General features: G+C 44.1%; 1 protein-coding gene across 1 annotated transcript in view; it reads left to right on the forward strand.

Annotated features, from left to right (window-relative positions):
- The window catches only part of svild (supervillin d), a 96584-nt gene that overhangs the window by 74889 nt on the left and 5227 nt on the right, over positions 1 to 16468 (forward strand). The window contains exons 20-31 of the mRNA XM_083787412.1: positions 1249 to 1410; positions 1967 to 2103; positions 2382 to 2529; positions 4381 to 4526; positions 5086 to 5261; positions 6933 to 7068; positions 10196 to 10496; positions 12194 to 12348; positions 12525 to 12627; positions 13407 to 13614; positions 14982 to 15115; positions 15493 to 15648. Coding sequence (XP_083643538.1) covers positions 1249 to 1410; positions 1967 to 2103; positions 2382 to 2529; positions 4381 to 4526; positions 5086 to 5261; positions 6933 to 7068; positions 10196 to 10496; positions 12194 to 12348; positions 12525 to 12627; positions 13407 to 13614; positions 14982 to 15115; positions 15493 to 15648 — 1962 coding nt within the window. The remainder of the gene's footprint in view (positions 1 to 1248; positions 1411 to 1966; positions 2104 to 2381; positions 2530 to 4380; positions 4527 to 5085; positions 5262 to 6932; positions 7069 to 10195; positions 10497 to 12193; positions 12349 to 12524; positions 12628 to 13406; positions 13615 to 14981; positions 15116 to 15492; positions 15649 to 16468) is intronic.

Here is a 16468-nt window from a genome sequence, read left to right on the forward strand (position 1 = left end):
TGCAAGTATGCATATATACTATAGAGCAGGGTTCCCCAATTAGCGGCCTGCGCGCCATCTGCGGCCCGCGGAGCGCCCCCTTGTGGCCCACGGAAGAATTTTGAAAAAAATAATTATCTTTTTTTTTTTTTTTTTGGGGGGGGGTCCCAGATATAAATGGCATTAAATTGGGGTCAGTAGCCTCTGCATGTCAAACTGGGGGTCCTTTTCAAATGGGGTCTTGCCCTGAACATTAATTTCAGGGCAAGACCTCGACCTCGCGCGTGCCGACTCCCAGCCCCCAGCCTGGTACCGTAGTCAAAATATGGCCCTTGAGGAAAATGAATTGGGGGAACCCTGCTATAGAGTGCTATGTCTACATAAAATGCTATCTAAGTTAGGGAGTGAGTCTGCAGTTCTGATTGCAATGGGAACTTGGAAGTGCATTCCACAGCCAGAAGAAGGGAGAAGAGTTACATTGCTTAGCTTTCTTTTTGAACGTTGTCATGTGACCTTGGATTTCGTGTGACCTTAGGTTTCGAGCCACCGTCCCGAAGAACCATTCGACTGACGCAGGCTCCAGAAATCTTGGCAATAGCCTGCCGTTATCTGGCAAAGACGTATGATCATTGAGAGGAATGAATATGCACTCGACAAAGTCTTTTCTCCGAATTTAATCTGGTGTATGACGGATACGTAATTATTCCTTTTTGACTCGGTTCTCGCTGCGTCGAAAAGACATTCTGACCTGAGTGGCACCGCAGAGGCTTACAACAACAGGAAATGACAACTAGAAATTACTCACATGAAAGAAGAAATTAAAACCACTTCCCTTTCACTCCTTATCTGCAGTACTAGGCTTATTTATATGCTTGCTCTCTCATACTTTCTCACAGTAGAATCTTACATTGTTAGCTGTAGCGACAAACACAATTCTACGAATGACCCCAAAAGAAAGGGCTTATAAGTCAGAGCACTATGGTGTTTATCCCATTCTGACCGGGCACCCATTTTGGTGTCAGCATCATGTTATGCTTTAGCTATTGAAAAATAGCAGATCTACAAGCTCATATCGCGCCACCGAGTGGCGCGATACGAGCTTGTAGGTCTGCTATTTTTTGAAAAATCGAAGAACGACTGACATTTTTTTAATCTGATCTCAGGTCAGAATGGGTTAATCAGACCAGTGTGTGTCCAGCGGAAACCTCGTATGAATCTGATCTCAGGTCAGAATGGGTTAACAACGACTCTGTCTTCTATCTTATGCAGTGGCAAAGCACTCCAAGTCCAACTTAGCCGACGTGGCCTTGGCCGGCCTGGCCAGCAAGGAGAACTTCCGCAAGGTGAACCTGCGCAGCGTGAAGTCCACTGAAGTCGTGACCAACAACAGCACCCTGCCCTTCAACAAGCTCATGCTCATCCGCATCAAAGGTCAGAGAGAGAGAGAGAGAGTGGACATTATGTATGATGGTATCAATGATGAAGTCAGTAACTGAGAAAACTGGGCTTCTAAAAGGCCAATACATGCTTTAGGTAGGACCTCAATGGAAACGAGTCTGCAAGGACCTTCTTGTGTAAATCCTTTTCGACCTTGAGTATTGAGTATTCAATCAATCAGTACATACTGAAGTGCCCTTGAGCAAGGCACTGAGCCCTCAGTCTCAGAAGCAGGGCGTTCCTGAAAAAAGATAATTAGTTCTCAGCAAACATCACCATGGTAAATTAAAAAAATCTCACGCTCCTTCCCCTTTCCGGACGTTGGAAGGAGCATGTACTCGGCTTAAAGGCTTGATATACTTTTTTTTTGCATGTGTTCGTTTCAAAATATTTCCCAGGGCCTTTTCTTGGCAATTCCCTATCTGTGACTATTCTGACTAATGATATTTGTCAACGCCTGTGGACATGTGGATCACTGAAGAGTGTAGCTGTGTTCTCACGGTGTGTGTGTGTGTGTGTGTGTGTGTGTGTGTGTCTGTGTGGCGTGCAGGTCGAAGGCACGTCCAGGTGCGGCTGGTGGAGCCCACGGCCCACTCTCTCAACAGCGGCGACTGCTTCCTGCTCATCACTCCCAAACAGTGCTTCATGTGGAGCGGCGAGTTTGCCAACGTCATCGAGAAAGCCAAGGTGCGTTTTTTCACCCTAACCGTCTATGCACACTGGGGGAGGGGGGGCGGTGTGTGTGTGATGTATCTTGACACAAGATCACTCGGTTTGAAAAGATACATTTGCATTTGCACACACACTCGAAAAGCCCCTTGTGTGTAAGGACCTCTTTTTTTTAATCAGAAGTGTTATCATAAAAAAGGCCAACAATATCTGGGATCAAAGTTCATGCTGTGTGTGTGTGTCTGTGTCTGTGTCTGTGTCTGTGTCTCTGTCTGTGTCTGTGTCTCTGTCTCCAGGCGTCAGAGATGGCATCATTTGTGCAGGCGAAGAGGGACATGGGCTGCAAAGCACCCCAGGTGACCGTCCTGGAAGAGGGCATCAACACAGACAGCCGATGGGCCAAAGAGTTCTGGACTCTGCTGGGAGGAAAGACCCAGTACAGCGGTACTACTGACACATTCATGTCTGTTGTTTTGAATCGGAGCCTTCTATTTATTATCTTTTTGTTTTAACCCATTCTGACCTGAGATCAGATTCACACGAGGTTTCCACCGGACACACACTGGTCTGATTAACCCATTCTGACCTGAGATCAGATTCTAAAAATGTCAGTCGCTCTTCGATTTTTCAAAAATTGCAGACCTACAAGCTCGTATCGCGCCACTCGGTGGCGCGATATGAGCTTGTAGATCTGCTATTTTTAAATAGCTAAAGCATAACATGATGCCGACACCAAAATGGGTGCCCGGTCAGAATGGGTTAATTCCAATGGATTCCAAGGCTACGTAGTATTCCAGTGGAATACCAACGCGCTGTGTTTGCAGAATATTATTCTTTGAGGTTTGACTGAGAAATGTCAATACGTTAAGCCAGGATATCTGCATTTATGATAGCTGGCGTAGATGGTACTGTAGGTGTAGAAAAATGTCTCGCGCACGAATGAACACTCACACACACACACACACACACACACACACACACACACAGTTCAGGTTATTGGAATCCACACAATTTGACAGATATATTGCCATAGAGTGGTGTGCGGGTGTAGCCCATGTCACACACCATATGTGGATCGCATCATCACTTAAACACATATGGACCACCCAAAGAACCTCTCATAGTATATGGCACATATAACGCTATAAACAGACACAGACCCATAGAACGTATAGAACAATTATCTCACTCGTTAGCGGCCCCTCTAGCCACCGAGTGGCGCGATACGAGCTTGTAGGTCTGCTATTTTTGTAAAAATCGAAGAACGACTGACATTTTTAGAATCTGATCTCAGGTCAGAATGGGTTCATCAGGACCAGTGTGTGTCCGGCGGAAACCTCGTATGAATCTGATCTCAGGTCAGAATGGGTTAAAGTCCCTCTTGTCTGATTATTCCTCCTTTCTCATTTCTATAGGCGCAGTACGTGATTTTGTTGTTGGTTAACATAAGTGCTAAAACGCTCTATTTTGTGATAGCAATCATTGTTGTGAGTGTTTGTTCAGTTACATGGGTCTCTAGTCTCCATCTCTCCAGCTCTTTTTAGTAAACATAAAATGCATTTTTTTCCGATCGGGACACCAATTCTATCCAATCAGGAGAGAGAAATAATGCAGCAGCAGAGACGTGAAATGACTCACTTCTTTGCGGTGATGCAAAGAAATGAGCGGACAATGTTGGAACTGGAACACTATAACATCTATACTGATAAATAGACATTCTCTCCTGATTGGCTGAACATCCCCACTGAAAGCTGGAGGGTTGCACACGCAGATCCGACACACCAAAGGTCCGACAATGCGGAAACAGCGGTCGGACATGCGCTTCTCCCCTGTGCTTGCGGTTATGGTTAGGTTAGGGCTTGTGGTAGGTTTGTCGGTCTAATGACAGTCGGGGACCAATATGTCGGAAACTAAAGCCTGTACCCGAGCTGGAGAGCCCGCCCAGACCCATGTTACTGATGATTACTATCTAAAACAAAAGGGTTTTGTTTTATGAATATCCTGTACATTACCTTTACATGGTTTAACCCATTCTGACCGGGCACCCATTTTGGTGTCGGCATCATGTTATGCTTTAGCTATTTAAAAATAGCAGATCTACAAGCTCATATCGCGCCACCGAGTGGCGCGATACAAGCTTGTAGGTCTGCTATTTTTTTTTTAATCGAAGAACGACTGATATTTCTAGAATCTGATCTCAGGTCAGAATGGGTTGATCAGACCAGTGTGTGTCCAGGGGAAACCTGGTATGAATCTGATCTCAGGTCTGAATGTTTTAACCTCTGTGTATATCAGGGGCCGGGGAGCCAGACGAGGACGAGCTTTATGAGAGCGGGGTGTTGGACTCCATCGGCGTCTACAGACTCCTGGGAGACAAGCTGGTCCCTCACCAGGACGCCTGGGCCGCCATTCCCAGTGTCTCCTTGCTCAACTCCAAAGAGGTAACGCCTCTAACTACGCCTCCACTTCTTTTTGTTCTTCTTCTAGAAACCCCCCAGTTTGGCCAGGCAATTAGGCCACAGATACCATCTATACCCCAGTGCTTATTTAGCTCTGAGAGAGTACAAATGGAACCAAATTCCCATTTGGACACACGGTGGTGGTGTGGTTAACAGCTCACAACACGTGAGCTTGTAGATCTGCTATTTTCAGAATGCAATTAATGCAACCAACATAAAACGGGTGCAGTACTTAGTTTAGACTAGTCATTTGGGTTAGACCAGTTATCAGTCCTACAACTACAACCTATCTCAAACCCTCACCCTAAACCTAACCTCCCACGGGGCAGCACACCTAAACCTAACCTTAACCCATGTCTATAACCAATGACTAGTCTAAACTAAGTATGCACCCCACATAAAACTGGGTCTCTATACTTTAGGCATCGTAGCTTAGTTTTCATTTAGTTTCCATTTAATTTTCATCAGCGAAAAAGATAGTCGACAGACTTTTTCCGTCATAGTTTTAGTCAACGAAACCGCTCCCCCCTCCCCTCCCCAGGTGCTGGTGTTTGACTTCGGCGGCGAGGTGTACGTGTGGCACGGGAAAGACGTGCCCCTGAGTGACAGGAAGGTGGCGGTCAAGCTGGGCAAGCAGCTGTACGGCGGCAGCTACGACTACAGCGACTGCAGGGTCAACCCCCTGGACGCCTCGGTCACCAACGACGACGTCCCGCGGTGAGTCCCAAAGAATGCCCGCTCTCTACGGGGGCAGGACATAACTGTGTCTGTAGTGCCCGCTTAAGGCCTGCGTACTTTATTGTACGAAGAATAGTGAGAGTCGCCAATCTACAAGCTTATGTGATGCACTGTGAGCTTGTAGATGGGCTTTTGTTTTTGCTATTTATGTTTTTAATAGAGCTGGGACTCGATTAAAAAAATTAATCTAATTAATCAGAGGCTTTGCGATTAATTAATCTAGATTAATCGCATTTTAATCGCATATCAATATTCAACCCGAGAACAGCGAGAAACCTTTTCTTTTATGTTTTTTGGTATCCCAGTGAATCAACGAATAGTGACTACAGGATACCACTCATTTTCAACATTTTACTGTCATTAATATACCTGTTGTGGAAATAATAATAAAAAGTCACCCCATTCTGTGTTGCCTAGAACTGGAGGTCTGAAATTATTTTAGTAACAGTAACAAGTACATCTCAGTGACATCACAAAGCTGTACTTACTTCATATTGTTACTGTTTTTTGTCAGACCTCCAGTTCTAGGCAACACAAAATGGGGTGACTTTTTCTTATTTCCAGTTTTCAGTACTATAGAAAAGTGCCCAGTGAGAAACGTTCCGCGGTGAAAAAAAAGGTGCGATTAATTTATCTGTAGTTAATCGCGATACATTTTTCTGTAGTTAATTAATCTAAATTAATCGCAATTAGTCCCGGCCCTAGTTTTTAATTATATATATATATATATATATATTTTTTATAATTGAATAATAATTACAAAATATTTGCCTATACTTTGTTATGTGTTTAATTGAATAATGACACTGTTTGTGCTCTAAAGTGTTTTGCGCTCATAGTGTTTTGGATACCAATGCCGTTGCCAGACATTTAATGTGGACAGAATGAAACCAATTGCCTTCTTCATACCCTGAAGAATGTTGGTTTAATTCTCGGTGTCCACATTAAACGTCTGGCATTGGCAGCTGTACGACCGTGCGGCTAGGCTATACATTTTACGGAGTGGTGTGTGCTGTGCTTCTTCTGCTTATAGAATCTACTGTATGACACTCTATGGAAATCTATAGAAATGTGCATCTGATCTAGTTTTTTTTTATTAAGTGTTCATTTGCTGGCCTCTAGTGGGAATAGTTCGTCATTACAGCTCTCACATTCTTCTGGTCCTCATGGGGTCGGGGAAAAGGGCTCGGGTTATTTCTCAGGACTAACCCTAAGAAAATATGGTTAAGAGGTTACAGTGAGGTTGGAGTTGGGTTGTTGTGGTTGAGGTTAGGATCAAGTTGGACTAGTATTTATTTATCTGAATGAAAATTGCTTTTGGTGTCCTCACAAAGATGACTGTGTGTTTGATTGATTGATTGATTGAAATATTTATTAACAGTTTGTAGAATTTACAGTACATTTTAAGCACAAACTCAATACAAAAGACTGCCAACTGTGAGTGGACGACCCAATTAAGCATTACACTTGTTTACAACAGGGTCCACATTGTTCAATTCATCAAAACATTTAGAGACATACAAATAGACACTTCTATGTAGCTAAAGAACAGAACAGGAATTCATCATATATGTGTGTGTGTGTGTGTGTGTGTGTGTGTGTGTGTGTGTGTGTGTGTGTGTGTGGTGTGTGTGCGTGCTATATCTTCAGGCAGGGGGAGGGTCGTCCCAGCTGGGCTCTGTTTGGCAGGCTGTCTGAGCACAATGAGACGGCGCTGTTCAGAGAGAAGTTCCTGGACTGGGCTGAGAGGAAGAAGGAGGAGATGGCCCTGGCTGAGGAAGTGAAGGTACTCGTTAAAATCCTCAACCCTATATATGAACTCCCGCAGAGAGGAGAGAGAAATGGACCCACCATTTAGTTTAGCCCATTTTGACCTGAGATCAGATTCTAAAAATGTCTGTTTTGAATATGACAGTTTTCTTGAAAAAGCTATGTTTGCTATGTCAGTCGTTCTTCGCTTTTTCAAAAATAGCAGACCTACAAGCTCGTAGATCTGCTATTTTTCAATACCTAAAGCATAACATAATGCTAACACCAAAAGGGGTTACCGCCCCAAAATGGATTCATTTAATTATTTTCCTTCTTTGGATATTTAATTACACACTGATAATGAGGTTTCAGCTGCTGTATAGATCCTGATTGATCCTGAACTGTACGCCATGGCAAAGTCAGTCGCCAGTGGCAGCACAGTAGTTACAGACACAGAGGCTAATGCCGTACTTGAGGGGGGGCAAATTCATGATGAATTAATGATGAACTCGTACATTAAGTCATGATTAATTTATCATGAACTCATCATTAAGTCATGGTCATCATTAAGGAGGGTCGTTCAGAGACCAATCCTCTTCGTTACTCCTACCTGCCTATGAGCACTTCTGGGCATAGAGGTGGAACTGTGGAATGACTGAGGATCACACTTGGTTAACCCATTCTGACCTGAGATCAGATTCATACGAGGTTTCCGACTGGACACACACTGGTCTGATGAACCCATTCTGACCTGAGATCAGATTCTAAAAAATGTCAGTCGTTCTTCGATTTTTCAAAAAATAGCAGACCTACAAGCTCGTATCGCGCCACTCGGTGGCGCGATACGAGCTTGTAGGTCTGCTATTTTTAAATAGCTAAAGCATAACATGATGCCGACACCAAAATGGGTGCCCGGTCAGAATGGGTTAAGTTCACCATAAAGTAATGGTGACGACTCTGAATTACAGATGAGTTCATGATAAATTAATGTATGAGTTTATCATTAATGCATCATTAACTACATACATTAATTAAGCGTTAATTGCATGTACGGTATGTAAAGTGTTTGCAGAGGGGAGGAAAAAGTCAGGGACCTGCTGGGAGTAGCGACCCGTAAACGAAAGCGAACGAAAAACGACTTAAGGCAGTGGTTTTCAACCCATTTCACATCAAGGCCCATTATGTACTCGGCATTTGTGTCGAATTCTTGTACATTATGTCATGCAGATGTTTCATTTTACACTCTCAAGAGTTAAAGATCGACAAGGGTCCATTTGGTTACCAACTTTCTCCATCATTTAGCTGGGGACCACCCGTAACCCCCTCAAGGACCACTGGTGGTCCCTGGACATAAGCAGATGCCGGGTTAGGGGTAGGGTCAAATTAAAATAAACTAGAAAAAGTGCCCTTCTGGGCACAGGTCTCCACCAGGAGGATAGGAATATTTAGGAGTAATATAAACATGTTTTTTGTTTGTTTGTTCCAATCTTTGCCAATCAGGATGGAATATGGGAAATGGTGCAGATCCGTGTTGATGGCACGCATGCACAATCCACCTGTTGGTGGCGCTATAACAGGGCAATGTGAAATGGGTGGGCTATATTCCTCAGCCTAGTAGGAAAGTGCGTGAAAGATTTCACGTGAAAATGCACGCTGCGTTCATGATTTGAGGCTTTTTGTTCAAAACAGGCCAATCCTGCAAAATTTGAAAGCCAATGTTAAGCCAATTAGGATGGAATATGAAATATCAGACACATCCGTCTTGAGCACATGACTATGGAGATACTGTGTAACGATTTGCGGGATTTTTGGACAAAATCTGTAGGTGTACTGTGCAAAAACTTGTTTTGCACAAAGCGGCCTCCTGGTGGCGCTATAACAGGCCGTTCTGGAAATTTTGGGGCAGAGGTTCATCGTTGGCATCCAGGGAGTGTGTGTGCAAAATGTGGCATCGACCGGGTTAACGGTGGCCGAGATTAGCTTGTCACGGACGGACACACGGACACACGGACGGAGTGCAAAACATACTCTCTCCCCATGCCTTCGGCCTGGTGGAGACAAAAAGGGAGAGAGAAAAGCTCTCACGGGTGCTGCACAATTCTCTTACACAATACTAAGCATGCTTTCTTTTTTTTTTTAAGCCCTGTTTTATAATTTGTTTAAAGGACCTATAACATAAAATTCAACTTTTTCAATTTATTTTGTGTTTCTGGGGCTCCCATATGCGTTTTCTATCCCCACAAATAACCAATTTTGAACAATCAGGCCTTCATGTCATTATGGGTGTTTTAATGGAAATTGCTCTCAGGAACAGCTCGACTGATTTTGGCCTCATCGTGATGTCATCAATGTCACCCTACTTTGTATAATTCCTCCTCTTCTTCAGTCTTCAGTTCCAAATTTGCATTTCCACTTTGTTTACAATGTCCACCATTGTTGATTTTCCAAGCTGGCATGGAATGGAAACAAGCATGGTTTTATCTAGCATCAGTATTATTGACTCAAATATTAAATAATCTGCATATCAGCACCCCCACCACCTCAGGAGTCAGGACATTGTGGTACTGCAGCTAAAACTGCTTTCAAAGTCCAGAAAGAAATGCCAAGGCCTGGTTATATCAGAGTGGTGATTGAGGCTCAAACCATTAGAAATAACTTTGAGGGACATAGACCATATGATTATTAAATATTAAAAGCAGTTTTAAAATGCATGTTATTTGCGCTTTAAGAAATGATAGCCCTAATGTTTGTTTTTTTCCCGTTTTTTTTTAACCCATTCTGACCTGAGATCAGATTCATACGAGGTTTCCACTGGACACACACTGGTCTGATTAACCCATTCTGACCTGAGATCAGATTCTAAAAAAAATGTCAGTCGTTCTTCGATTTTTCAAAAATAGCAGACCTACATAGTACAATCTCATAGCGCGCCACTCGGTGGCGCGCTATGAGCTTGTAGATCTGCTATTTTTCAATAGCTAAAGTACGACATGATGCTGACACCAAAATGGGTTCCCGTTCAGAATGGGTTAATGATCTATCACATTGATTCATTCGACTAACTCTTTGCAATTGTTCATTTTACACTCGTGGTCAAGTTGGCTTAGACATTCTGGGTCTAAAGAACGCTCTCTCTCTCTCCTCTGTGTCTGCATGCTGCCCAGAGTCCAGTCAGCCTCAGCCACCAGCCGTCGCTGGACCTGGAGCTGCGGCCGTGCGACGCCAAGGCCCTGCTGGACAACGAGCCGCCGGCCGTCCGGACCGCCCTGGAGGGCGTGGACGTCCAGCGAGGCCACGGACTGGTCCGGACGGAGGACGGCCGGCAGGCGGAGCTGAGCACCGTGAAGGTGGACGCCTGGCACATCAAGGAGCACGGCGAGGAGGCCCTGGCCCAGGAGAGCCTGGGTCAGCTCCACGAGGGAGACGCGTACATCATCCGCTGGACGTACTCCGTCACCACCGTGGGTGAGTCGTCGTGTGTGCAGAGCGGAGAAGTCACCCGTCGAGGGCTTCTGCCAGAAATATGGGAAGGGGAGGGGGTCGGGGAGGGAATGCCTCCCTTCCCTCCCTCCTACCCCTTCCCCTTTGGGGCGGGGCTTCTGGCGGAGTTTCTTTCTTTTTACGTGAGTTTGGCGTTGTCGTATTCTAATACAGACCGAATGCCCCATCTCAGCGGCTGGCCTCGCTAATGATTAGACTCGCAACCCACACCTCCTGGTATCGAATCCTGCTTGTGCCACAGTTTTCGCGCCAACCACAAACGATGATGATGTAATTTAGAGTCCGACATACATGGCCGGTTAAGACTCACCCGTGTCTTCCCTGTGAGGTTAGGGGTAGGGTTAGGCTTAGTAATGTCCGACATACGTTGCCAGTTAAGTCTCGCCCCTGGCTTTCGTGTGCGGTGCCACTCAAAGTGACTACTGGGTTTGGCTGCTGGATGCAATGGGGTTGGGCTGCTATGGCTGGAAGACATAGTTGAGGGGTGATATGTCCCCCGTGCGAGTTATGTGGGTCGGCGTGCAGCTCAGTAGGGCCTGCGGTTCACCGGAGGGTAATGAAGTGCAGAATGATGGTAAATAAATGCCCATCACTGAGCTTTCTGAACCCAAACTGACATCCTGAAAGTGATTCATACTCGGCTGTCAGAAACATTTCATTTCAAAATATTTCTTCTCATATTGTGGAACAAGTGCAATCAGTCCAGTTTTGGTCAAGTAAATAGCACATGTCCTTGTTTTAGGATTAGGGATGTCAGGGGTTTACCGGTTAGCCGACCGTTAAGAAACATCCGGATGTTTTTATCAGCTTTAACGGTTAATTTGCATAATAATAAATACGTGTTCTGATCTTAAATCCCTTTATTTTAGATCGTTTTTAGTAAACTGTACAATACTTTAAAACAGTTGTCATGTTGCACACATGCCTAAAATTGTTCTTATTTGCGCCGCCCAGCTTGTCACACTCCAGGCTGCATGAACAGCGCTCGGGCTCGGTTTTCTGCCCCCTCAATGTCCCAAAGTTCTCTGTTGTACTTCTGGCTACTTTAATTATGTAGCCTATACATGCATATTACATTTGGGGTAGCCTATTAAAAAAAAGGAAAGAAATCAACCACTATCCGTTAATGACCCGGTTAATCCTGTCGGCTAACCGGCTGGGAAACTATCCGTTATTGACATCCCTATTTAGGATCCTTCATCTCTGATGATACAACATGATACACCTCTAAACAGATTATTCAATGCCAATTGGATTGATTATCTGTATCAATTTGATAAATAGTTGATGGATTGAAATATGTATTAATGGGTACATTTCACATGAAAGCACAACTCAATACAAAGATTGTTACTGTGGACGACACACTGATAAAGCATTACACTTTGTTTACAACAGAGTCCACCATTTTCAGAACATTTAGAGACGTACAAATATACACTTCTATATAAAGAAAACCAGGAAATCGTGTAAAGGAGGTAAAAAGGGAAAGGAAATATTTCATATCCCACGTTTGTGTTTTTTAGAAACAGGCAACAGATTGCACCACAGGATGAACTTGACCTAATGAATTGCGCTACAGCAATGCAGTGTGAGCTTGTAGATCTGCTATTGGATTGATTGATTTACTCTTGCTGTTGTTGCCGTGGTCTCTCTCTCAGTGGGGAAGCGACAGAAGCCAGGGGAGTTAAGTGTCGGAACGCCGGGCAGGGAGAGGAGCGCTTGTTTCTTCTGGCAGGGCCACCAGTCCAGTGTCAGCGAGAAGGGAACGTCGGCTCTCATGACGGTGGAATTGGGCAACCACAGAGGGTCACAGGTGAGTGTGCCTATATACCATAGTGAGTCAAATATTCTGTTGGTGTTGGTTTATGACATCTTAGAGGTCTTACAATAGTTCCAATCGGTCTCATTCTCATACACTGCTTCTATCCGTCAGTCAGCAGCTAATTGGTGTTTGCCTGTCTCCTTCTCCACATGTGTGTTGCTGTCCAGGTGTTGGTGAGTCAAGGGAAGGAACCGCCGTGCTTCCTCCAGCTCTTCCAGGGAGCCCTGGTCCTCCACAAGGGCAGTAGAGAGGACAACACCAACAACAGAGGTTAGCCCATTCTGACCTGAGATCAGATTCTAAAAATGTTCTTCTACATCCTGACGGTTTTCTGAAAAAGCCATGTTTCTGTGTCAGTCGCTCTTCGATTTTTCAAAAATAGCAGACCTACAAGCTCGTAGCGCGCCACTCGGTGGCGCGCTATGAGCTTGTAGATCTGCTATTTTTCAATAGCTAAAGCATAACGTAATGCTGACACCAAAAGGGGCGTTCCCGGTTAAATTAAAATATATAAATAATTAGAATTGGAATAAAATAATCCTTTGGGTTAAGTGATTAATGAACACTGAGGATTTTACTTTGTGAGCTGTGTCACTGCACTACAGAACTGGGATTTAATAATAGTTTCACGACCTAAATCAATAATAATTATTCTCCTTGGGAGTCTGTCTTGAACAAGTGGATTGTTTCAATTAGATGGAATTATTTTGGGGCGTGAATCGCCTACATCTTATGGGATCAAAAGAAGTTGTGCACAACCAAAATCCTTTTGAAGGATGGTCCCAAACCACAAAGAGAACAAAGGCAAATGGGATGCATCACACACTGTAGTTGCCTTAAAGTGGCTTTTTAGCATTGCTAGAAACCTCACTTGTTTGGATGCTTTCATAAAACGGTCACTTTAAGGGAGATAGGGTGTGCGATCCCTTCTTGTTTGCCGTTAATCTACCTTATCTTGGCATCGTAACCTTCCATCATGTCAGACAGCTGCATGCAAATGGAACAGAGGCCTCTAATCATTGCCCATAATGGCGTCTTCTTTTTTCCAGGAGGCTGGAGATTGTTCTGCGTCCGCGGTGAGGCAGCGGTGGAGGCGTCTCTGGTGGAGGTGGACTGCCACAGTGCCAGCCTACGGTCCCGTGCCAGCCTGGTGCTGCTCGGCTCCCACAAGAGCCAGCTGTACCTGTGGCACGGCTGTAAGGCCCACGCCAGTGCCAGGCAGGTCGCCAACAGGGCCGTGGAGAAGCTCACTCAGAGGTAAAGCACCCGGGTAATGGTGGGGGAAGATTTTAGCATATATATATATATATATATGCGATATGGACACAAATCAACTACTTTGACGAAATGCCTCTATAGTCTAGATGTTGGAACGAGAAGATCATATTGTGACTATATATTTTTTTTTTGTTAAGACCGGATTCTAAATCGGTAGTTCTTAAACTTTCAAGGTTTTTCAAAAAATGTTTAAAAATAGCAAGCTTGCAGCGTGGCAGGAAGTGTCGCAATGTGAGCTTGTACATCTGCCATTTTTGAATAGCCAACGCAAAAATCTAAAATTACACAGAAGCTTTCCCGGTTTTAATGTGTCTTTTTTATTAATTAAATTGTCTTTGTACGAAATAGGCTTAAGTGATTCAAACCAGCAGTAGCCGACTTTTTATTGTATTATTAAGCTTAACCCATTCTGACCGGGCACCCATTTTGGTGTCAGCATCATGTCATGCTTTACCTATTGAAAAATAGCAGATCTACAAGCTCATATCGCGCCACCGAGTGGCGCGATACGAGCTTGTAGGTCTGCTATTTTTTGAAAAATCGAAGAACGACTGACATTTTTTTAATCTGATCTCAGGTCAGAATGGGTTCATCAGACCAGTGTGTGTCCGGCGGAAACCTCGTATGAATCTGATCTCAGGTCAGAATGGGTTAAGCAGGCTATGAGAAAAAACACATTCAAAGAGCCTATCACTGATCTGCAGCTACTCAGTCAGGCGTTACAGTATGTGTAAAGCGAATGTTGGATGAAAGCTTTGTGGGATTAGTCATCCTCTTCTTGAAGCTGTGAACACTGCTAGATGTAATGTCTCCAGCGACCAGCAGGGGGAAGGCTGTTTCCTTGTCCTCATAGCAGAGTGGTTAAAGCTCCTAACAAGGCATTTGGTGTTTTGATTTGGAGGTTTTCCCAACGCCACATACAGTATGACGACATTACGACGATATCTCAAATCTCAGAGGATATCCACCTCTCATCTTTATATCGCCCAGTCCTAAATAGATACTGTATGTGTGGATGTACCGTATGAGTAAGTGGGTCAGTGTTTGTGTGTATATGGATGGGTGACTTAACCCATTCTGAACGGGCACCCATTTTGGTGTCAGCATCATGTTATGCTTTAGCTATTGAAAAATAGCAGATCTACAAGCTCATATCGCGCCACCGAGTGGCGCGATACGAGCTTGTAGGTCTGCTATTTTTGAAAAATCTCAGGTCAGAATGGGTTCATCAGACCAGTGTGTGTCCGGCGGAAACCTCGTATGAATCTGATCTCAGGTCAGAATGGGTTAACATGTCAGCAGATGGACCTCCAATAACATGTGCATACTTTGCGTGCCTGTGCCAGGTGTCCCTCGGAGCTGGGCCTGAGCGCCAGCAGCAGGCTGAAGGTGGAGGAGGTGGACGAGGGCTCTGAGCCGGCAGACTTCTGGAAGGGTCTCGGTCAACAGGACAAGAAGGCTTACGACTGCATGCTTCAAGGTACGCATGTGCTGCTAACCAAGGTTAGAATAAGTTTGGGCATTTTAAAGGACCAAGCAGTCCTGAAAGGACTTGGTCCTTTATTGTTATTGTCTCTTTCTTTTCTTCTCCTTCCACCAAAAATAGCAGTTCTGGCTGAAACCGTGCAGTCGGTTTTCGCGAGATTCCGTTCGTTCGTTCACAGAGCCCATGTCCGGAATGACTTGGCTCGGCTATCTTGCAGAAGACAGTTGTGTCAGAGCTTCCATCTAACAATTACAATTCATCACACTTTAGTGGCTCTAGCCTCTTTGTCACCAACGCATCTGATACTACTAAATGATGAGCCATTAGTGGCACTTGAACGGCTAATGCTTTAATGTAATCTCTGGTTGCAGATCCAGGGAAGTACAATTACACGCCCCGCCTCTTCAAGTTCAGCGCCAGCTCCGGGGTGTTCGAGGCGGAGGAGCAGCTGAGTTCAGCCCGGGTGACGGAGGGCGTCATGGCCATGCCGTTTCTGCAGGACAACCTCTACTCTGCAGAGCAGCCAGGTACTGCTCTTACCGTTTCTTTAGTGTGTGTGTGTTCTGTTCTGTTCTATTGATTCATTTTAGGGCCGGGACTAATTGCGATTAATTTAGATTAATTAACTACAGAAAAATGTATCGCGATTAACTACAGATAAATTAATCGCACCTTTTTTTTCACCGCGGAACGTTTCTCACTGGGCGCTTTTCTATAGTACTGAAAACTGGAAATAATAAAAAGTCACCCCATTTTGTGTTGCCTAGAACTGGAGGTCTGACAAAAAACAGTAACAATATGAAGTAAGTACAGCTTTGTGATGTCACTGAGATGTACTTGTTACTGTTACAATTTTTTTTCAGACCTCCAGTTCTAGGCAACACAGAATGGGGTGACTTTTTATTATTATTTCCACAACAGGTATATTAATGACAGTAAAATGTTGAAAATGAGTGGTATCCTGTAGTCACTATTCGTTGATTCACTGGGATACCAAAATACATTAAAAAAAATCGCTGTTCTCGGGTTGAATATTGATATGTGATTAAAATGCGATTAATCTAGATTAATTAATCACAAAGCCTCTGATTAATTAGATAAAATTTTTTAATCGAGTCCCAGCTCTAATTAATTTACATATTTTTAATGTATCGAATAATCATGAAGCATATTTCTTTGATTTTATATCATTGAAACAACAATTCGAATCGATTTCTCTGTAAATAATAACTAAATTGGTTAGTCCAATTAACCACTTAAGCCTGTTTAGGGTCGCGCAGAAATAACTTTACAAGCTCACAACATGTCGCATCATTAGTGGGAGATCTTTTGTGGTTCTCAACATGT

This window comes from Protomyctophum parallelum (genome assembly GCF_964188405.1).
Source record: "Protomyctophum parallelum genome assembly, chromosome: 17".
Lineage (NCBI taxonomy): Eukaryota > Metazoa > Chordata > Actinopteri > Myctophiformes > Myctophidae > Protomyctophum > Protomyctophum parallelum.